At 42.2% G+C, this 23,543-nt stretch overlaps 1 protein-coding gene across 2 annotated transcripts; it reads right to left on the bottom strand.

The window, feature by feature from the left end:
• Positions 1-554: 554 nt before the first annotated feature.
• On the bottom strand, positions 555-23,209 carry LOC149290049 (B-cell CLL/lymphoma 7 protein family member A-like). Of its 2 annotated transcripts, none has more exons than XM_089489907.1 (6): positions 22,938-23,209; positions 11,211-11,292; positions 9,574-9,670; positions 7,016-7,183; positions 5,039-5,160; positions 555-4,531 (listed from the first exon to the last, which is right to left on the bottom strand). In XM_089489907.1, the coding sequence occupies exons 1-6, from the start codon at positions 23,027-23,029 to the stop codon at positions 4,457-4,459; spliced, it is 636 nt and encodes a 211-aa protein (XP_089346033.1). In that variant the 5' UTR covers positions 23,030-23,209; the 3' UTR covers positions 555-4,456. The 2 variants fall into 2 exon arrangements, with proteins under 2 accessions (XP_089346033.1, XP_089346034.1); XM_089489908.1 differs by lacking the exon at positions 22,938-23,209 and adding an exon at positions 18,524-18,587.
• Positions 23,210-23,543: the final 334 nt, after the last annotated feature.

Raw genomic sequence — 23,543 nt, 5'->3', positions numbered from 1 at the left:
GATGCCCCCTGAGAAGCCTCAGCCATGAGTTTGCAACAAGAGCTGAGCAGGGCAGTTGAGGACAGTGGGGCTTGGAGGTCTCTCATTCCTAGGGTCAAAGTCAACTCCAAGGCAGTTAACAAAATAATATGATGTGAGGTGAGCTTTTGTAGACTTGGAGCCAAAACAGACAGGCCAAAATAAAGCTGCTTTGGGTCACTTTGGAGCTACGCTGTTTAAATGATGCATGCATCTTAAGAGGTCAGAAGCTGCGCTAAAGCCATGCTCCAGTCCTAAAGAGTGGAGCGCAGCTTTGACGCAGCTTCCAGCCTCTTAGGACGCATGCATCATTTAAACAGCATATCTCCAAAGTGACCCAAAGCAGCTTTATTTTGGCCTGTCTCTTTGGGCCCTTGGTCTACTTCCTCAGAGGCATGGGGCAAACCTTTATAGATTATGACCCCCCCCCCCAATACCATTACAGGCCTTCCCCCTAAAGCTTGGAAACATTGACGCCCTTTTGTGCGAACACCTTCGTTCTGTTCTGAACCAGAAGAGCCACGCAGGGTTTCGTGTTGTGGTTTTACAGTTTATTCTTTTTTTAATGAAACCATTGTACATTGTACAAACAATAACTACCGATGGAATAAATAAGTGAAAAAAAATGATACTGCTGTACAACACACACACACAAATCATTATTAAGATGGGGGGGGGGGGGGAAACGGTTAGGTATCTTTAAAAAACCCACAAAATTCTTTACACCTTCGAGCAGGCCTTTTCGATATAAAGAACATTCCAAAGCATAACAATGTTTCTCGTATGAACAAGGTTAACCGCCCCCCCCCGCCCCCCCCCCCCAAAAAAAGCCAGTCATTTTTATGCTGCCTCACGGATTTTGTCGCTGGCCTTTTGCTAACCGCCAGCACTTTCTGGAATGATTCACAACTACACTCCCCCAAGCACCTAAGAACTTCACAATGAAGAGTTCTGCTCAAAAACATCTGGCTGAGTCAACTGTCCATCTGGAAGGCCTTCATTTCTCACTCTGCCCCCCTCAGGATTCCCAAAAGAGCAGTTTTACCTTGCTAGCTTCATGTCTAGGTTGGAGGGCTGAGAGGAACTGAAGGCCCAAATGCCGAGTGGGTAAATAAGGAAGCACTTCTGGAGCTTTAAACTACATTTCTTGAAAGACACTCTGTACGCTCCGCTTGCGCAGACGCAAGCAGAGACCGTACAAAGTGCAGCCTTTGGAGCAAACAGCATCCCACCAAATGTGTCACTGTGATACAAGATTTCAGCACACTTTCCCTCTCATCCCATCCTCAGTGCTTTTAATATACATCAAACCAAAGGGGCAAAATGGTGCCAAACCAAGAAGCTGGATCTGGTACTGAGTCTCAAGTGAATGCAGATCTGGACCAATACTATCCCTTTCAAGCTTTGTTTTGTTTTGCAACTGCACATCCAAATGGCCTAGCAATGTTATCAGGCACTTCAAGGAAAGACCAGTAACAGTTCTTACATGATTGTGAATTTCTGCATACCAAGGAGGGCCAGACTCCTACTCCATCCTTTTAAAAGGGGACAGACGAACCCTAGCGGACCCTACCTGGGTCTGCTCCCCACTCACCCCCCATTACCCCTTATTCACCAAAAGAGGATCCCAATATCAGCAATGTTGTATGAGCTGCAAATCAAGTGTTGCTTACTAACAAAGAAAAGCCACGAAGCACTGTGGTTATGCTGGGGTTTTTCAAGAATGATGGGACAGCACAACGATGGCATTAATTCATCAAAGCCTACTGCTACGCATCTTTCAAGTACGGGGCTCACTTTGCAAGTCACAGACAAGCAGGTCCTATCAGGAGGCAAAGTTCATCATGCAAGAGTAGCAGGCCTTGGTGTAGTGTTGCCACCTTTGAGGGGAAAAGCCACAGGAGGAATCAAGAAGCCAGTTTCATTCACTAAACTTATCAGTGTCAGTAATGCCAATACATGTTTTCCTACCTAATGAAAAAATTTGAGGTATTTTAGTGCTATTTATATATATATATATCTTTTTTTATTATTCATTAAGTACAGGATTCAGCTTTGAAATTAAACACCTATTATCTACTTCCTTGGAATTGGTATATATAAAAAAAGGAAAAGACACAACCACAAAACTGAAGCTTCTACAGGCAGCAAACTACGGGACATGACAACATTGTCAATGAGGGTTTCAGAGCCACAGACCGTTTTAGCACTGATCAATTAAAAGCTACATAATTAATTTTTTAAAAAATTCAAAAAATATATTTCGTCTATTTCATAGATCAGCCATGTTTTTTTTTACAAAAACACAACCCCTGGTTAAACATGGATGTAGTGTCCACAACAACTGCTATTTAACCAGTCATCGCCCATTATTTCTGAAGCAGATATGAAATGCAAGAAAGAAAGAAAAAGTTACCACTTAATTATGTATACTGTGCAAATATAAAATCTTTCTAATTTTTTAAGAAACTGTCAGCTAATTTTTGTAATTTGAGCACAAAAAGACTTTCTAGGGAGCATACTGCTTTCATGAATAATTTGCACCCAAATTTAATTTTGATGAGATTCACAATGTTTATTTCAATGTACGAAGAGAAGATATTCTCAAGCATATGGTTCCTTGCTTTTAATTTTTCACAAGCATTTGGTGGAAGGCCTCAAGTGGCACCTCCATCTCCTCTATCTTGTCTTTTCCGTAATTCCTTGCAAATGCACCGAAGTAGTAATAACATATATATATATATATAAAAAATCAAGCCATTTTCACCATTGGAGGAATCAGAAATCAAGATTAGTAAGGGAACAACTTGGGCAAGAAACTGATCTGCTATTTTTAAAAGCCACCTAGCACTTCCAGTGCAAAGTATACTTGATCCTTTTGCAGGTAAAAAGTTGCTCTACAGTTATAAGGCTTATGTTTCTCCTCTTCATTTTTATGGGTCTTTCTCATTTTCCGTAGCCATCAAGAAAAACTGTACGAACTCAACACCTCCTTAGATGAGCAAAAGGCTAAGCATAGTACAGACCCACTGAAAATGATAAGAGTGGGAAACAGCTATAACTAAGGGGGCATTGATTTCAAGGGGAATGAGTACTGTTTGGGGGAATTATTCTTATTACAGCTGGCATCACAGCACCTAGTATTTACAGATGTCAACTACCACCACCACGGGTGAGATTTTTGTGCAGCCTGTGTCACCACACTAAGCTCACAGAAATTAAAAACTGAACTTCTCCTAAACATAGATGTCTGAAGGACAGAATATGAAGTAACAAAACTGTATATACAAACTCCTTGAAACAAAAATATGCCTCAAGTACAGTACAGTACAGTCTGGAATATGCATCAATAAACATCTTGTTTAAGAACAGCACAAGGAAATCCAGTTTAGTTAAAACCGATTGTTTCAGGAATGCACCTATTCAAAACTATCATCTGTTATCATGTATATGTCCATTTAGACTTGCATTTATGACAAGCTCCTCTCAGAAATGCTCAGATATCTCAATCTTAGTACTTAAAAAAGCATAATTTGTCCCAATTATAACCCAGATCCAACACTAATGAAATGAAGAAGAGAGCATATTCACTTCAAAAAAAGAAACAGTTTTAAAGGACTACCTTCTACAGCCAGACGGATGGATTTCACCAAGAAATTCTCCAAAAGCAAGCTATGTTTTTGTGCATTTGTTTCCATGTGCATTGCAGAGGAGAAAGTCTTAGTGGCTCAAATGCAATGTGTTTAAATAGAAAGTATCCCTGTAGCTCCAGGAAAATCCATCCACAATCAATTTCTCTGGACTCCAACAGTGAAAATGGCCTCCTGATTTTTCTCAAGTTATCTCTTATGTCAGAACAGTGAGCACCAGGGTATAAAATGGGAGTGGGCAGCCCAGCTAATAGCTTCCTATATGGCATCGTACGTAGGCCACGTTGCAAAGGAGACAGTTGCAAAAACAAGTTTTAAAAAATTAGCACTGGTTTGTTTTTGTTTTGGAACACAAGGCACAAAAAAACAAAAACAAAAAACAGACATCACATCAGAACAATGAACTTCACATGAGAAGAGAATACCTGACCTGTACCATCCTTAAATATCTTATGTTAAATAGAGAATGGAAAAAAAAAATACAGCAGCAACATAATTGTAATTTTGACATTAGAAACAGTGCGTAGACCCCTCCTGAGTTGTTTACTCCAACCATTTCAGAGACAGTAACTTAAATTCTCAACGGTTTTTGCTTCACAGGAAAAGAAGTTTTCAGTGTCTGAAAAGAGTAAGCCTTTGCTTGGTTTTCTTGGATTTCTGCTTGATAACTTGAAAAAGTTTATAGGAGTTCTGTCCTCATCCAAGAGAAGATACTTAATTATAGTTGTTCTATAATTTAGCCCACTGGTGTACCTTACATAAAAACTGGCCAGGAAAAAATCTAGAGTTTATATTTCGTCAACATTTTGTTGAGAGGAAGCCTCTACTTTCATCTTTTTAGAAGGCGGCACTCCTTCAGAGTCCTTGGTATAGGAGAAGAAAGAAAAGAGGATTAGTATGAATGTTTATTGAATAAAACCATGCTTATTCTTATATGTCAAGGACACAAGATATCGCCAAACGGCACATATCACAAGCACAAATGCTGCCGGACGTTGCTTTTCTAATCAACCACAATTTATTTATATAGTTACCATATGTTGCTTTCCAAAATGGCAGCACATATTTACTATATGGCCCCAAACCACAGTAAAAGCTACTCTGACCGTAGAAGAGACCAACAAAGAAAATAGTTGACCTCCTTCACAGAGCTTGGATACCCCTTTTGTGGGATTGCATTAACTGCATGGCAGCGGATTGGACCAGCATGCAAAGGATGATGCTGGTGTTCTTCTCTCCCACCATCCCCTATAGCATCAGAAAGCACCATAAAGATCATCCTTCAAAGCATGCAGTCAAGGCTATCATGCAATTCCCACACCCAACGGGGGGAAAAAATGAAAAGCCACATATCTATCACTATTTATTACCTGAGAGTTTTTAGATGCCTCTGTGGTTATGTCATTTTCTGCTGAAGGCTCAGTTTCCACTTTCTCTGAACTATTCATGGAGTTCTCCATCGAAGATTGAGAAGTCTGTTCGTCAGAAGCATCTTTCAAAAACAGCAAGAAGACTTTTTCTCAGTCAATGTACATAGTGCTTTTGTTAGAACTATCACCAGATTCGAACAGTTTTAGTTGATCATAGAGTTGGAGGAGACCCCAAAGGGCCATCCAGTCTAACCCCCTGCCATGCATGAATATACAATGAAAGCACCCCGACAGATCCAGTCTCTGTTTAAAAACCTTCAAAAAGAAGGAGACTCCACCACATTCTGAGGGAGCGTCTTCCACTGTCGAACAGCTCTTACTGTCAGGAAGGTCCTCCTAATGTTTAGGTGGAATCTCCTTTTCTGTACTTTGAATCCATTGCTTCATATCCTAGTCTCTAGAACAGCAGAAAACAAGCTTGCTCCATCCTCAATATGACGTTCCTTCAAATATTTCAACAGGCTTATTATATCGCTACCATATCATCATCAATTGAAGAGTAATTAATTTAACTTGCATAAATTTGTACATAAAGCAAGCATTTTGAAGCAAGTGCAACACCGCTGTTCTTAGAAAATTGTATGGCTAAGTTGACTACCAAAGAGGAGAAATGTCTCTACTTAAAAAAAAACACCCTAAAGATTATTTGATTAGGAATTACTTCTTAGTTGATTAAAGAAGATTTTTAATTGATTGCTCTAACAAAAGTTGGCATCCCTAGGGGGATGCAGACTGCGCCAGGTGACACCGCAGAGGGGTTTGTCACTCAGTAGGGTGATACACTCAGCACGGACACTGAGCAAGCAAGAAAGGGCGCAGTGACCTTTTTGCGCTTGCTCAGCAGCCATGGCAATCCCTTCTGTCTGGGCTTGGGCATGGCTGCAGCCATTTGGAAGCCCAAATGGACCTCTGGGGGCCTGGCACTGCTCTCCTCCAGTGGCAGTGGATGCTGAGGAGGGGGGCAGTCCTGTTTGGGCTTTGGCGTGACTGCAGCCATGCCAGAGCCCAAACGGACTTCCAGGGGCCGAGGCAGTCTGGCCCCCCACCGCACTGAGTGACACCAACCCCTAGTACACCACTAGCCCTACTTTACGTTCAGCTGGAAATTCAGATCTCTACCCCTAGCTAGACAAGGAACCTAGCAAAAGCAGCAGAAGGGAAGGAGCCAGCCAGTACCAAAACAAGCGTGGAGGTTCTCAAATCGACCACTAGAGGGAGGCACAGCCACACAGACAGGCAGAAGCCAAAAGCCTTTCCAAACACTGGGACAATACTTACGGTCAAAGTCATGCAAGGTAATGGTGTGAGCCCCCTTCCATACAGAGAAGGCTGCAAGATACGATCCTGAATTGCACTCACTCTCAATGTGCCTGACACTAAAGGCTAGTTTACTTTGTACGTATAGAAAAGCTTTTGGAATGATATTCATGGTGTCTGAAAAGCATAAACTGTTTCTATACCAGAAGAGCAAAAAGACAGGCAGAAGAGAATAAGCCAGCAGAATTATAGAGACACGAGGCATAAAAGTGGACAATGTGTAACCTGTGGCCACATGCAGCCCTAAATGAGGGTCTGGATCTGGCACTGAAGAGGTCATCAGCAACCAAGCAGAGTTGCCTGAATTTGAAAAGCAAAGTGAAGACCTGCACAGCTTTCAAGAGAATTGAGCTGGTTTTTACTTTGATCTAACAAGTTCAGTTCCATGATAAACTGTTGTTGACAATACTGCAAAAATGCAATTAGAACAAAGGAAAATTAGCATATTCAGTAGGAAGAGAGGCAGGCCTTAAACATGAAAATTACATGGAGCAGTAGACTGGGTGCCAACCATTGGCTCCATTTCTCTGCCAGTGGCCAAGAAGAGGGTCAAGTCTGCTAGCCCTGATATGACTTCACAAGCCCACATATACGAATTACCTTCTGAGCCAGGTTCCTCTTTTGAGTCGCCTTGAGTATCATCAGACTTTGCTCCAGTGCCATCTGCCTGCCCTGTTGAATTCTGTTCTGGAGCAGGACTTGAGTTGCTGCTGTTCTCCTGCTTTATGGGTGAAGCATCAGCTATTGAACTCTGGTTGCTATTGTCATCTGTAAATAAGAGATTGGAATCCTCATTTTTTTCACTGAGCCAGAGCTTTCATTTACATATATATTGCACTACTATATAAAATTACCTTGCATTCCTAACATATCTCAAAACTCCATACTAGATAGGAGTTGTACATGGTAGAAATTCAACACACCACTAACAGTTTTAATATCTAGTGCTCCTGCTCGGCCACAGAAACCTACTGGGTGACTTTGGGCAAGTCACACTTTCTTAGCTTCAGAGGAAGGCAAATCTTGCTATGAAAACCCCATGACAAGTTCGTCTTAGGGTTGAAGGCAAGCAACAGCAAGAAGCCTTTTTGCTACAAATACTTACCTCAGAGCCAATGGGACAATGGAAGCATTCCTTATGGGTGCCCCCCCCCCCATTTTATTCAAAGGAGTGTGGATAGCATAAAGGCAATATACAAACTCACTCTCACAGTCCATTACCCAAACACCTTCTCTTTCACAAAACCACATTAAGGATGGTTCCAAAAAGAAGTACTTGGGGCAACAGAATAATCTCCTCTGCCTCCATGTTGATGTCAAAATGAGGAACAGAGCACAGTTGACATATGAACCAACAACTATACTTGCCTCTGTCATGCTTCCTCCCATCTACACATCAAATATTTAGAACCCATTCACAGGCTCTTCCAAGCTGTGTAAATGTCTTTGAGAGATGCTGCCTGACCATGATCCATTTTTAATGGCCACTTGGGAAGTGGAAGGGGCATTCCAAATCTATGATAGTGATGGTACGTCTAGAGTGCAGAACACAATGAACTGATACTTATTTATACCACAAAGAAACAACATCACTGTAACGTCTTGCTCATGTAATGTGCTGCTGTCATGATACTTGGCATATGGTTAAAAAAAAGAGGAGACAGCATGATTTAGTTCTCCTAGGAAAGAAAAAACTAACAACAACAACAACAAAAACCAGAGGTGGCCGGCTTGCAATCATACAGAAAGAAAATCAGGTACCCTCAAATTGATCCTCAAAAGCATGTGCTGTCTACTCTATTAGCTTAAGATCTGCACAAATATTATACAGGATTCCTTCACTCCTGGCCAGAATGGTAACAGACATGTCCACCTCCTAGTGCTGTTTCGTTGGTGAGGTAGCACTCAATGGCTTAAGTTTACACCTCATAAGCATGCTTAGCAGAAGAGACGCAGGCGAGACAGGGCTGCAAGTGCTGTGGTGAGAGTTACCAGGGCCCACTTACTACTCCCCCATGAGGTAACTATGACACCTGAAAGCTAACTTGAATGAAATTTGACTTATGCAGCAAAAATCAGTACAGCTTCCACACAACACCAGGCAATAGCGCAATCCTCAATCAAACCATCAGCAAGAAACACTAAAAGCAGGCTGTGAGTTTCAACCTAATCCACCCTTTGCTCATGCCAATATAAGTGCCTGGTATAGCACCCAGAGGCTTTATTTTGTAGAGTCACATAGAATACATTAAGAACAATTGTGAAATCCTGATTTGGCTTATTAGGATGACCAATTCTACTTTCACCACATTCTGCAGACTCTCTCTAGGAGTAGCTCTACATGTGTTCAGCAAAAGAGCTCATATTTTGGCATGGAGTGGGTCTACAGCTCGGCAACAAAAACACTTACTTTGCATGCAGAAAATAAGACTCTGGTGGAGTCCCATGGTCTCCTTTTAAGCAAGACATCTCTCAAACCTCATTATGACTTTGGAATTGCTCAGAAAGTAGTATGCCATCCTGCTGTTTGCAAATCTTGTCCAATGCTACATATTGCAAGGTGGGGAGTAAGTGGCATAAACTGCATATTAATTTAAGGATGTAGGAGATCAAAATTAATTGTCACTCAAAAGCTTTGCAGAACTTGATCTAAACTTCTTTACAATCTACAGAAACAATGCTAGAATTCCACTTCTTTTCTAGCTGATTTACTCCATTGCATCTTCCCTCCTACTGCTCTGTTAGTTTCCATGTCAGATGCAAGTCACCATTAACAAGTCCACCAGCAGCCAGGTAACACAAAGCTATCCTGCAAATTGCTCACTGGAAGAATTCCACTGAAGACATCTGATCTACTTTAAAGAACAAATGAACCTGAGCTTGCTAGTAAACAGCCACTGGAATATAGAGTTAAAGTGAATAAACATTATAGCCAAACTGTCTGTGGTGACAATTTCAGAAGGCACTGCATTTATATCAGCAATGCCAGTTTCATTCCTTACTTTGATATAACCGAACACTAGACCCATATAGAAGAGCAAGTCACTTCTCAGTCCATGTGGACATCAACTATGTATGTCTGGAGGCTCTCCCTTGCAGACAACAGAGAAACTCTGCCACACCAAGAGACTTTCGTCTAGTCTCTCTGCCCCACTCACCATGCATATCCATCATCCCAGGAGAAGAGCTGTTTTCCGGAGTAGTAACCTCAGAACCACACTTTTCATCTTTGCCCTTTTTCTTGTTCTTGGTTTTCTAAGAGGGGGAAATGAAAATCACCAGTTCACGCAGACTTCACTGAAAGTCAGCTTCTTGTGTCAGAAGATGGACCTCAACATTGGCAGGAATGTGCTAGCTCCTGATCCACAGTCCCCCCCCCCCAAATGTTCTATGCCATCCTGAGTATGTGTGTGTTTTAACCACAGAAAAGAAGCACACAATTTTCCATAAACAAATATCACCTGCTATATGTGGCATAATGCTCAAATTTAAAAGAAACACTTTTATCCTAAGATTTCTTCTTTACATGGGAAAACAACTTTTCACTCAGCGTTTGGTACTGAGTCACAAAGGGTTACTGACTGAAATTTAAGGGGTTAAAAAAGTAATAGGCTTTTTTGGGTGTGTTTGTATTAAAACTCAGATTTAATTTATCTGGTTTTTAAAAGACCTCACCGCTATTGATTTCCCCTAAATAATAATCAGAAATTTGATTTTAAAAGCTTATTCCTATTTATGTGAGCGGAGAGAGCAATCTAATCAAACTGAAACTGCAAATCTAGTTGAATGTTACACAGACTTTGAGCCAAACCATTCCTCCCCAACTGCTACTGGTGTGGCAGAAGATAAAGCAGCAAAGCAAATGATGATCACATCCATCGTGTGAAAAATCCATGTACGAAAAAGGATGCGGCATTTTCAATTAGAAGGTGACGTAATTGGTCTCCTAGGAGAAAGTGCCAGCTGCGCTGCTCTCACAAACCCAGCGCCTGCCGAGAGAATGAAAAGCCAGATGCTTGAAAGGGGGCAAATTGGAGGGGGCGGTTCAGAAATGAGAGCATTAGGGTCAGGCAACACTCTCCAAATTAGGAGCAGATGGTCAGATGACAGCCTCAGACTACAGAAGGCATTAACGTACATTTTCGGGATTTTCCTTGTAGAAGCATTTGGGTATATCCAAAATCTATACAAACAGGCGGGGGAAAAATGCTGCAGCCACACATATAAAGATACATTTAAGTAATGGAACAGCAAAACCAGGTGGCTATAAAGATGATTTAAAGGATGTAACCCGCACCACTGCAATCCTCAAGAGGCTCTCCATGGGCAAGAATCCTCTTAGCAACCACTTCCGAAAAATGGAGTAAGGACCTCTCGTGACTTTAAAATCAACCTTTCCTGACATCAGTATGTTGAAAATGGCAAAAGTGTCCATTAGGTATAAAGCCCTCTAGCCAGTTGTTTAAATCCATTTTACAAACTGGTTATAACCATGGCAAAGCAGTCATTGTCTCTGTGGCAAATGTTCCAATTAAACGCTGGGACTATGCGATACAATGCTTTGCATGTTTCATTACAATGCCAAGGTCTTTCTTGCTTTGGGATAGTTTGTTAGCACCTGAGGAGACAGAGGCGAAATTTGTAGTCCCCCCAATTATTCCTGTTCAGCATATATGCAATCTCTGCCCTTATCCATGGTCTGCCCATTTGGTAGCATCTCTCTCCAGCCACAAGGTGAATCAGCTTGAAGATCTCTAAAGGTTATCATGCAATTCCAATATTTTATAATACTTACATCATCTACTTTGGGCTCTGTTACTGGTACCCATTTGTAAATCCTGAGAGATGTGTCACCGACTGTCACCCACTTCTTCTCCCTAGACGGAAAACAATAAGACAAAAAATATTAATTCAAAACAGCATGCACTAAGAAGTATTACACAATAATGTATATTATGTGAAAACAACAAGCCATTCAAACAGCCTGTATACTCTCCACTGAAATGAAAAATATATCAAGACATGTACTGAATTCTATCAATTCAGGAACAACACAATTTGTGAACATTCTTTGTGTAATTCAGCAACACTTGATCTATAACTCAGAAAGAAACTTGACAAGGAATTCTCAAAGCCAACACTAAAAATGTTTAAAATGAAGCACAACTCTTGATACCTATGTATTCTCTATTGCACAAATGGGCTGATCCATCCAAGTCCAGGATTCTCAAAGAAAGGAATATTACAGCCCCACTAGCCAAACAGCAGACAGATGACAAACAACATGGGGTACCCAGGAATCATTTCTATAATGGAAGATTATGAGGCTTAGAAAACTACTTTTATAGTCATGGGTACATAGCACAACAAGCTTAAATGACAAATCATAACTTGCTCATTTGGCCAAAACAGCAAGCCATGGTTTTCCACAGGCCAGAACAGGAGCCTGGAAATCTATGCATGTTAAGGAGGGAAAAGCAGCGCCTCAGCAGTGTTCATTCAAGTAAAACAAACTATTGTGTTTCTTGATAACACCACACACATGCATATGCATTAGTATCCTAAGGCAGATGGTAACTGGGACTGCACTATCCACGGCAAGCATGAGTTACAAAAGGACAAAGGCAGCAGAAATGGAAAGGGACAAGGCAGGTCTCAAGTGCCCTGCAGACTTTAATCTGTGGCATAGGATGTGTGAGATTTAGATGGATTTTAAGAATGAGAATGACAAGATGATGGGAAGACGTACAAATTATAATTTTAGCATTTTTGCAATACAGCAAAGCCTCTTCTTCTCTTTCATGAAGATGCACATGGAAGATTTCCAGTGATTTTTTCCATAGCTGTATTGCTCCTCTTTCGAGTAGCTATTAATCACTAGTCCTTCGTTTACAGACATTTCTCAACTCGGAAATAGGAACCAAACTACCTATGGCGCTGTGTTATAAAAATGCTGAGTGTATCACACCTACTTCTGTAAAAAATCTGGCTTTGAGACACAGTGTCCAAATTCTGAACGGCAAGAAACGTCCAATTAAAAAGATTGTATGTACAGCGCTGTGTAAATTTACAACGCTTTATAAATAAAGGTTAATAATAATAATAAGAACAGCCTCTGGTCCTAAAGCTCAATGCTGTAAAACAGTGTTACAGTATGTTGTGGCCTGTGTAGTGGTGCCAATCTGTGAGCCATCGGCTACCACTCTGCAGAGAGATTCTAGGCAAGAAAGATACAATTGTATTCAATGGGAACAAATATGGTACTGGTCCCTGGAATATTTGGGAGGTGAGATGCCAGTCATTCATATCAGATATCTTGAAAACACTGCTGTAAAAGGTTTAGTTCCATCCACCATGCTGCCCTAAAACTGAAAGTCTGAAACCCATGAAATGGAACTCACCTTTGAATACTAAATGTAAGACTAACTGCATAGTACCGTAATTAAGACAATGAAATGTTGGGTGGATGAACTCACTGCTTTTTTCTTGAACACAAGGAACTGTGAAAAAGTTTCTGGTTATGACCATGAAGACTAAACTGCCTTGCTCTACCAGACCTCTTCCTACATCAAAGAATTGCAGATGCTACAATAGAAAACGAAAAATTCTAGACATAGTTAGCATCTCAGAAGACAGTTATCTTCACAAACTGCAGAATACAGGAGAAATATCAGCAAGAGTGTAAGTTACCTCTGCAATTTTAACTCTGGTTTGAATTGTAACAGTTTTCATTTGACAAGTTTGATTCGATTTCACTTTCCACACATAGGATTACCGTTAGATTTTGAGAGGGGCAACCATAACAATGCCCAGGATTATGGGCACGGAACTCAGAGCTACATGTGGTGACATACCTACTACTAGCCAGGTAGAATTCAAAGAGCTACCTGAGATGGACCCAATAGACAGAAGTTTTCATTTTTGAACTTCCAAAATCCACCACAAGCAGAAGCAATTGATCACTTCTGACTTAGAATATAGAAGGCTGACCAAGCGGCATTAGCTGCATAGCTGGGGATATGGACCTAAGCATGTAATGTTCAAAGGACTTGAGAACTTCAGTGCACAGGGATACTGGAAGGAAAATAGAATACCAGATCTCTTTTCCCATCAACTACCCTAGCAGCCTATATGCTCCAAGGAAAAGGAAAAATTAAGGATGTTCCCCAAAACTGTAAACATTAACATATAAAATTTTTGATCCTTCAGTTTAAAAAGAGGGCTTAAACCCGTTTGCCTGCACCTCAGAAAAATGTTTCTAATCAGAAACACTCAGTTTTAATTAGACAGTTTACCTCTTTACGAATGTTTGATAAACCAAAATCTGTACTGATTATACTGAGGAACACAGCCTCCCTCAACATCCAATCTGTCAACTCTGTATTAATAAAATCAGTGAGAAATCTCCTCAAGCACTGTTAGGATTTTGCTCTGCAGCCCGATATGCAATCCATTTCTTATTGTCCTACATTACCAAAATAAAATACTAAAATCATCATCTTTACCCATTAGCACCAGTCAGTCCTTCTAACTGGTACGTTCCAACATGTTAATTGTCGACACAAGTCTGCAGTTTGGCAGTCATGCTCGTGTTTCTTATTGCAACCTTTCTCTATTACTTTGTGAAAGGCCTAGAAGAGGGCACAATGACATTTGCCTTCATTCAGATAACTAATGTAAACCTTGATGCCAGTGATGGATGTTCCTCTGGATTTGAAGCGCTTTTCTTCAATGTCTGGAGGGGTTCAACTCATTTTTAAACCCCTCTTTTTACACCGCAATTCCTGGGGGTGGGGGTGGTTTTTCATGATTTTTGCAACCTGTCTCTTTCTGGATTGGTGTGGCATCAAGGGAAGGGACAGATTGGTGGGTGGCATCCTGTTTTTGGCAAGTGTGTTGTCATTTTTGAAAAAAATGTTCAGTGTGTGTCTCATATTCTCTGCTTGCTGGGATGTGCGTATTCCATTTTATTAAATATTAATTATTGTACTCAAATCTATTAAATAAATACAGCCATCCCTCCACATTTGCAAGGGGCACAGGGACTGTGATAACATTGGAGAAAGTCCAGCTACTCAGTGGTCAATTCTTTGGTTGCTAGGAGAAAACCAGACTGGCAGGGTGGCTGGACCGAAATATTTTCCTTTCCTTGGGGCTGCTTCCCGCTCTCCAGAGGAGTCCCACTCACAGACCTGATCCAAAGTCAAGCAGCTCATGGCTAAAGGTTTTTGGCCAGATCCAATCACCCAGCCATGGTCTCCACAGTGAGGGGCGAGCCCAAGCTATCTGCTTGGGCCTCTGTTCACCCACACTCTGTCCTGTATGCATGTGGTTTGTGTGTCAGTAGACCATTAAAGTACCCACATTTACTCAATGGGTGCAAAGGGTATTGGATGAGGGGGCCATCCAATGAAAGAGGAAGGTGGGTAGCAAGATTGACAGGAAAACAAGAAAGGCTACTGGGTGCTAAGTTTACACATGCTGGGAATGGGGGAAAGGACTGCCGCTGCCCCCCCCTCGTGTGACCTAAAACACTCCAACAGAGACATGGGAAGAAATTCCCTTTCATAGTGATGTGACTTCAGGAGGTGGAAATGTGTGGCGTTTCACACAATTTGAGTCCAGTTAATTACAAGAGGGTGCGGCATTACCAGGGGTGAAATCAAGACAGGATATTGCACACTGGAGCTGGATTATTTTGCTGGCGTAGATTTCTACAGTCAATGACCTGTGGGACAACCAGGTCTTTCTGGCCCATTTAAAACCAGTCAGAGAGGGCATGCAATGTTATGTCCAAGGGGAAAGCATTTCATAAGACTGCGGTTACCATAAAAAGGGCCTGTTTCTCATGCCTGGTGGATCTTACTGGCAAGCACGTGATCTGGGCCTCTTTGGCTCATCTTAGGGTCCAGGCAGGTATGCATTAATGCAAACAGATCTACCTCCAGAAACCTTTTTTCTGAATTAAGACGTACACCACTGACCACGGCACACATCCTTTATACAAATCACTGTAGGAGACCCAAGATCTGCTCATCTCTCAAATTAAGCTACTGTGAAGTACCACTCAAATCAATATTGCTTGAGCACAATGTTAATCACAATCCATTAACAGATCTAGGTGCACTTGGCTTCCTCTGGCATATAATTTATTTATTCAGATTAAATAACAGGTATACATTGGGCATATGAGGATAGCCCACATACCAAAAAAGCCAGCAGTGGACCTCTACTATGTTATTAAAATAAACTATTTGCTTACAGGTTCCCATCAAGTCCCTTTTCCCGTAGATGTCTAAAAGAAAATTTCAGCTCTTTCAACACTAATTACAGAGGGGGTGCCATCTGGGAAACAGAAGGCTGTGCCCACACCCCCAGCTCCAGATCCACACATCAGAAACCCAGATGCCTCGGAAAGGAAAAAAAATACTGCATTAATAGTCAAGCCACATGAAGGCTGTACAGTAAAACTTTATGATACAAATCTAATTGCTAGTCCCAAATAAAGAAGACCCAAGGAGCCAATGGAACGTCCACAAAGTTCCCATTGATTCAATAGCTCTACTCTAGCTGGAATTGGTCATTGGATTTTGGCCGAGGTTGCCATTAGTGGATAAAGTATTTGGGTCTCCCAAGTATGTAGACCGTCATGAAAATGTTCGGGGTTGTAACAACAGAACATTTCTGTACAATAATCATGTAATTTTGCTTCCAGAAGCTTCTTAGAGCACTCCTAGCATGTGACGTTCTGTGTTGGAATGGTACAAGCACTAGCCAAAATGCTCACACTGTCAACTTCCAAAAGGACACAAATTCACATCATTATGGCCAGTGAAGACACTGACAGGTACTCACACCTCCATATATATATATATATATATATATATATAGAGAGAGAGAGAGAGAGAGAGAGAGACCTACCTACCTAAACCCAATTTTAGTTCTAATTAGAGAAGACTCCTTGAAATCAATGGGACTTACATAAATGATGCTTAATAGGACCCACTTAGAATCATAGAGTTTTAATGGGCCTATTCTAGATGGGACTAAGACTCACAGGAGACTTCTACCAACCACTATCCTACCATAATGCAACCAAGAAATGACTCATACCACATATATCATGGGGTTAACTGAAACAAGTGATTAGGGATTTTAGTCAAAGAAACTAACAATAGATATTCCACAAATATGTGACATGCACCATACATACTCCTTATACATCAATACTAATTTCCTGCTAATTTCTTTTGACAATACTGGATTTATGCAGGTATAGTATTCACATTTGCAAGGGACAGTCCATGATCTTTCACCAAAGTTGAGCCAAATGTTACATTTAGCCCACATCTGAAACTTCAGTTACTTAACGGATTTCTATTTTCCATACGTTTTTGGGAACTTTACAGAAGGTGTGTGTTTATAGGCTTAAATAAAAAGCTTGCTTTCAAATGATTTTTAAAAGTGAGGTATGACAGAAAGAATTTAAATGGTCACAGTGCATAAACATGAATCACCCAACACCCCACTCTGGCACTGTACACAAGGACATAGGAAAGGGTAAATGGAGGTTCCCAAGCCTTAAGACCACAGTGAATTATGATCAATGATAAGCATTTCCGACGGATGCTGCCCATTGTGTCTCTGGTTCTTGCATTTGTTGCCGCTGAACCCACACTGAACCTACATTGACCTGTTTCCTCAGAGAAAGACTAGAATTATGAAACAATCTTATTTTGGATCCTGAAGTCCAGACCCTGAAGGTTTGGAGTGTCTCATATTGCCTAAGAGCAAGCAGAAGTGGCATGCAGCCCAGTCCCAGCTACAATGACCCAAGGCCCAACAAGTTCATCAGAACTTACTCCCAAGTAAATATGGATATAATCAAAACCTTGTGCTACTTGGGCTGAAACTGCACTGCAGGAGTAATGCAGTTTGACACCACTTTAACTGCCATGGCTCAGTCTTGTGGATTTCTGGGATTTGGAGTTTTGTGAGAGAATTAACCTTCTTGGTCAGAGAGCTCTGCTGCCACAACAAACTGCAAATCCCAGGATTCCGTAGAAGGGGGCATGACCATTAAAGCCGTATCAAACTGCATTATTTCTGCAGTGAAGATTCAGCCTTGGTGAGTGGATACAAAACTGGCAACATATTTCTAAATTAGAATTACTTGAACAATCAATCAATCAAAATCACTGATCGACGAAAGATATGACCTCAAACTTCCCACTCAGTTTTTAAATATTGTATTTTGAATAAAAAATGTTTATGTACCCCGGACAGAATGGACAACTTCATGAAGAGGCATCTAAAATGATGTCTACAAAATGTTCATGTACTACCTAAAACACAGAGATGCACACTTGAGTTTAATCTTCCAAAACTAATGCATTAAAAATAATTCGTATTTTACGTGACAGGCCCAGTACTAAAAAGTAACAGTAAAATCAGACGCCCAGGGTTTCAGTTCTGATAGAACACAGATGGTTGCAGCCCATTTTGTTCAATGGTGGCAACATGTGCGCAGCCATGCCAACCTGTTGGGCATGCACGTGCCACCATTGAATAAAATGGGGTAGGGCAGTCCGTGGGCATTCGAATTTACAGATAGCTAACCCACTGATACGGCGGGCCCATTGTACTACTTTTAAAAGTATTTAAGTTCAATTTGCTGGCTGAGGGGGCCTCACTTCTGGGGAAAGCAATTTTTTTTTTAAGTTGCCACCACTCTTTAACATAAAGCTCTGCAAATTACTAAGTATCTGTATACAATCTGGCCACAATGCTAAACCCCCTAATATCAACTAGAGGGTCCAACGGCAGAAAATTAGAAGACACTGTATCAAATGTTTAGGCAGCAATATTGTTCCAACAGCCTTCCCTAACAAGGTGCCCTTCAAATGTTTTGGACTACAATATCCACTGGACTCAGATAACATGACCAGGGATGATGGGAATGACAGGATACATATCTGGAGCTCACCACACTGAAGGAGGCTGTTTCAGATTTTCAGATATCTCTGCAACTCCATAGTTGGGTTCAGGATTTCTTTACTTAGCTCTAACTTAAATATGTCTAACTCTCTTTGGACCATGCTAGCTTACGTTAGGATCCAGTGCCATAGCATGCAAAGTCTTCAACAGCTTCACGTTTTCTATGGTCATTTTAAAACCTTTAACAGAATCCAGACACAGAGGTTAGCTTCCTTTCATCCATCTGTCAAGAAAAATGAATCAGAATAAAGTATATAGAAGCCTTCACTGCAGGTCAGTAAAGGGTTTTCTCTCTTATTTATGAAAGCATATGTAACAATATTTCCAAATTTTTATGAGGCAACAGAGTTTCTTCGTCCCTGGCTCAGATTCACCCTTTCTCCTCCTTATTCCTGGACCCATCTCCCCAAACCCTTGCGGATTATTACTTCTCTAGCTTCTTTTAAGTCCGAACTAAAGACTTTTTTCTTTATGGAAGCATTTCAGGCTGCAACGTGATATTTCTAATAACTGAAGGCTAAGGTGATAGTACTTATACCTAGGGTTATAGTGCTTACCTATATTCTCGTCATTTTATTGCTCTTTTAATAGGATAAACTGCCTATTTGCTACATTTTATATTTTGTGATTTTAGAATGTACGCCATGGGCAGGTTTTATGTTGTTTTGAAGACAATGTAAAGCGCCGTGCAAAACTCGTGGCGCTATGTAAATAAATAACAACAACAAGTCAGATCTACATTCGTGGGATGAATAGTTAAGGATGGGCCAGGTGTTTCCAGAAACGGGAAAACAGCCTTTTTTAAAAACAGTTTGCTGCATCAGGACTGAAATTCACAAAATATCCGTAGCATGCTCCATCCCTTTTTTTGAAGAAGCAAGACAGTGCAAGCACCTGTGCATGGTTGCTATGACAACCGTAAATGCCAGCAAAAGTTTTGCCTAGTTTATGTGTCGCACAAGAAGACATGCTCCTTCCCCCATGCCTTTGCCGCCTATGACAAAAGGAAGGCAGCCGCACATCTGCCTTCAAGGCAACACAAACAGACCACCAAGCTCCAGGCCACACGGCCTTGCCATCTCTTCTTGCACCATGCTCTAGTCCCAGATGTGAGCCAGTCAGGCAAGAGCATTTTCTTCATCACATAGAAGCAACGTTGGTCCTCGAATTGTTGCATTAGGACTAGGAGGCTCTCCGTGGCTTGGCTTCTCAGCTCAACGCCCTGGATTGCTCTTTCGAAACTGCCTGCTTAGTCCTGCCTCCGAAAAGACATTTTGGCTCTTTGTTTGATACAACTTGGACTACTGCTAGGCCTCCCTGCTTTTGAAACCGCAACCATCCATTGGGGAGAGAAAAGGGCAGTGCAAAATCTATTTTTCTATATTCCCTTTGTTTGGGAGGCACAAAACTAGGCTTTGTTTCATCAGACATAAAATCCTTGACCTATGTGGAATCGAACGACTCCTGCTCCGTATGAGCAATACCCTGGAATAACACAAAACATGTTAGAAATTTTAAAACTCCATCCAGTCATTTAGGCAAAAGAAGGCTCCCTCATTACCATTGCACCATGTTGTCTGATCCAAAAATACCATACTGCACAATGATTGCCTATTGTGTCTCAATAACCCTCTCACTGCATTGTTTTAACTCTGCCACAATGTCTCCCACAATAGCAACTCCACAACAACCCCCCACAAAAGAATAAAACGCTCAAATGCTGTAAAGGTTTCACAAAAGGGGGATGATTTTACCAGGTTGCAACCTTCAATTATATCATTTCAAACAAATTCAAGAAGCAACAACAACCTCTTCCTAACTATACCCAGGACACATGCCAGCACATATTTGACTTGCTGTACAGGGCGGGGGGGATATTGATAATAAATCCATCTGGTTGACCTAGTGCAGTTACAATATTTGAGCATGTATATATGGTGAACATTACATACGATGTCAAGGTAAAATGATCTTTTCACGACCCCCTTCTGAAAAGTGTGTGAAAAAGGTGCGCCGAGGTTTTGAGGACGTAACGCTTCCTTCACAGCAAAGCAAGCCTGTCACATCGATGCCCACCTTATTTGCCAGCGTTGCACCTATTTAATATAAAATCAGTCTGACTTAGAAAAATAAAATAATGATATACAGGCCACAAAGCACATTCCCATTTCTTTTCTGCCTCAGACAAAAGGCAAGGAAGCCAAATTACACGGCAGGAATGATCAGAAAGAGGTTGCACCAAAGAGAAAAGCATCCAAAGTTCAACGGAAGGTGAAGAAGAGGGATGAGTCCACTGAGTGGCAAGAGTCCACTCCAAGGCAGATTGTGATGGGGCCTGCCATATCCATTCTAAGAAAGATCTATCCTAATATTCATGGAAATGAGGAGCCTTCCCTTTGGAAAGCATGGCGGTAAAGAAGGAAGCCTTAAAATGCATGGTGGGGGGACTCATCTGGTCCTAAGATGGCTGCAAGCACCTGAAAAAGCCCTTCTTTCCAAAAGACACATTTCAATCACTCAAAGGATCTCCTGTGCCTGGGGGGAAAAATTCACCTGAACCAAAGAATGGTGGTGAGCAGCTACAACTGGGCTAGTGATCCAATCCTGTATTTCTAGCTTAGGAAGGGTTGCAAGAGGAGAAAAGGTCAGGATGAGGGGGGGGCTGGGATGGGGAAGAACAGGCAGGCAGCCAAGAGAATGGGTCGGAGGGGTCTTCGCTGGTCTGAAGCGGTGTGTGAGGATGGAGAAACCACACCAAGCACCTGAATAAAATAGAATAGAATAAAATAAAACATGGTGACAATGCAACCGCTGATCCAGGGGTGTGGGAAAGGGAAGATCAATACAGAGTGGGTACAACTTGCAGAATGGGGGAGACCAAGGCTGCAAAAATAATCCAGGTTGAGACTGCTTTCGCTGCCACGGCTCCGGCCCATGGAATTCTGGGAATGGTTGTTTGTTGGGGCACCTCTGGTGCCCCAACAAACAACCATTCCCAGAATTCCATGGCCCGGAGCCGTGGCAGCGAAAGCAGTCTCAACCTAGATTATCCCAGCAGTGTGGATGGACTCCAAGAGAGAGACTGACCCCTACAGCATTCCTTTCAAGGGGGAAAAGAGAGGCAGCTGTGGAGGAGAATGAATGAGCAAAACCAAAGAGGAGAGAAAAAGAGGACCAATATGAGGAGCTGAGCAAAAGGAACCAAAAGAGGAGCTGGAAGCGGAGTCTTGCCATGGGGGGGGGGGGGGGGGAATGGGCCTAAAGGCAGCTCTTGTGCTGCTTGGAAGGGAGAGCCCTTCCAAATGGGGTTGGGAAGGAGGGGGAAAGGCAAGAAGGGGGGGGGGGAAGGAGGCCAAGAAAGCCCAAGGGATGGAGGGTCTGGAGGGGACTAGGCTGGCCTTTTGCCCCCCAGGAATGACCCTTTTTAGGCCAGCTTTCTGTACAGAAGGCAGAGCAGGGGAGCATGTAGTCTGTTTTTAACTGGACTATGTTTGGTGTGATTTGATATTATATTTCACTGCATACATTTGGTGTGATCTGATATGACATTGCATTGTCCAGATTTGATGTGACTGTATATTATATTTTACTGTTTATATCTGATGTGATTTGATATTATATTTTATGGTATATACTTGGTGTGATTTTATATTGCAATATGTTGTACATATTTGGCGAGACTTTGTATTACATTTTACTGTATATATCTGATGTGGTTTTATATTATATTTTACTCTCTCTCCCTCTCTCTCTCTATATATATATATATATTGTGTGATTTTATATTACATTTTACTGTATATGTTCGATGCAATTTTATATTACATTTTATTGTATGTATTTGATGCAATGTTACATTGCATTACATTTTATTGTATATATTTGATGCGGTTTTATATTACATTATACTGTAAATATTTGGTGTGGTTTATATTTTACTGTATATATTTGATGTGATTTTATATATTATATTTTATTGGATATAATGGATGCAATATTATATTACCTTACATTTTACTGTATATATCTGATGCGATTTTATATTTTTCTCTCTCTATATACAGATACTGTGTGATTTTATATTATATTTGACTGTATATATTTGCTGTGTTTCGATATTATGTTTTATTGTATATCTTTGACGTGCCTTTATTTTATACTTTATTGCATATATTTGATGTGGTTTTATATGATCTCTTACATTTTATGTTACCTTTTCCTGCATGTATTTTAATGTCATCTGATCGGGAGGTGTGTTCCTTGTTGGAATCTCCTCATCCTTGTCAAGGCTGGGTTCTGTGAGCCGCCTTGGGTCCCTCGGGGGAGAAAGGCGGGATAGCAATGCAATCAAGGAGTCTCCTCCAAAGGCAAAGGCTGCCAACGAAGGGAAGGGGGCAGGCAAGACTAAGCCAAGCGAAGCCAAGGCTTCCTTTCTTTCTCCCCAGGCGGCTCCCAAAGGGCCTGAAGGGCGCCTGAGGGAGGGAAAGGAGACCCCCTTTCCCCCTCCTTTCCCTCCTCAACTCACCATTTGCGCACTTTCTCGATGGCCGCCATGACCCGCTTGATATCATCCTTGGCGCGGCTGCGGGTCTCGGCCCGCACCGACCGGCCCGACATGGCTGAGGGCGGGCGGGCGAGGAGGAGCCCCGGGCGGAGGGATGCCGAGCGCCGGCCGGCCTCAGGAGCCGAAGGCAGGAGGCCACTCTCTCGCGCTCGCTCGCTCTCTCTCGCGCGCGCTTCAGGGAGAGGAGAGGGCGAGCCAGCCACCCGCCAAGGCGTCCCTGCGTCGTCCGTCCGGCGGCGGCGCCCCCTCACGCACAATGAAGAAGACGGCTCCCGCTCTGGCTCCTCCCCGCCTCGAGGGAAGGGGCGGGGCCGGAGAGGCGGGCACTGCGCAGGCGTCAGCGCGGCGCACGTACAAGGCCCCGAGGCTCCGCCCCTCTTTTCCCCCTCCCTCCGCGGCCGGTGACGAGGGGGCGTGGCTAGTGGGCGGGGCCGCCCTTCCCGCCTCTTTGAAGACGGATAATCGAATGCTCCTCCTCCTCCTCCTCCTGGAGCTCGGCCCTGGCGTTTTGGCTCCACTATAGTTCAATAGCCGAGCTCTTCTTCTTCGATCGCCTTCCCCGCCCCC

This window comes from Sceloporus occidentalis, unplaced genomic scaffold, assembly GCF_023333645.1.
Source record: "Sceloporus occidentalis isolate IW3139 unplaced genomic scaffold, rSceOcc1.0.p SCAF_41, whole genome shotgun sequence".
NCBI classification, from domain to species: Eukaryota; Metazoa; Chordata; class Lepidosauria; order Squamata; family Phrynosomatidae; genus Sceloporus; species Sceloporus occidentalis.
This window is presented reverse-complemented; position numbering and strand designations above follow the sequence as displayed.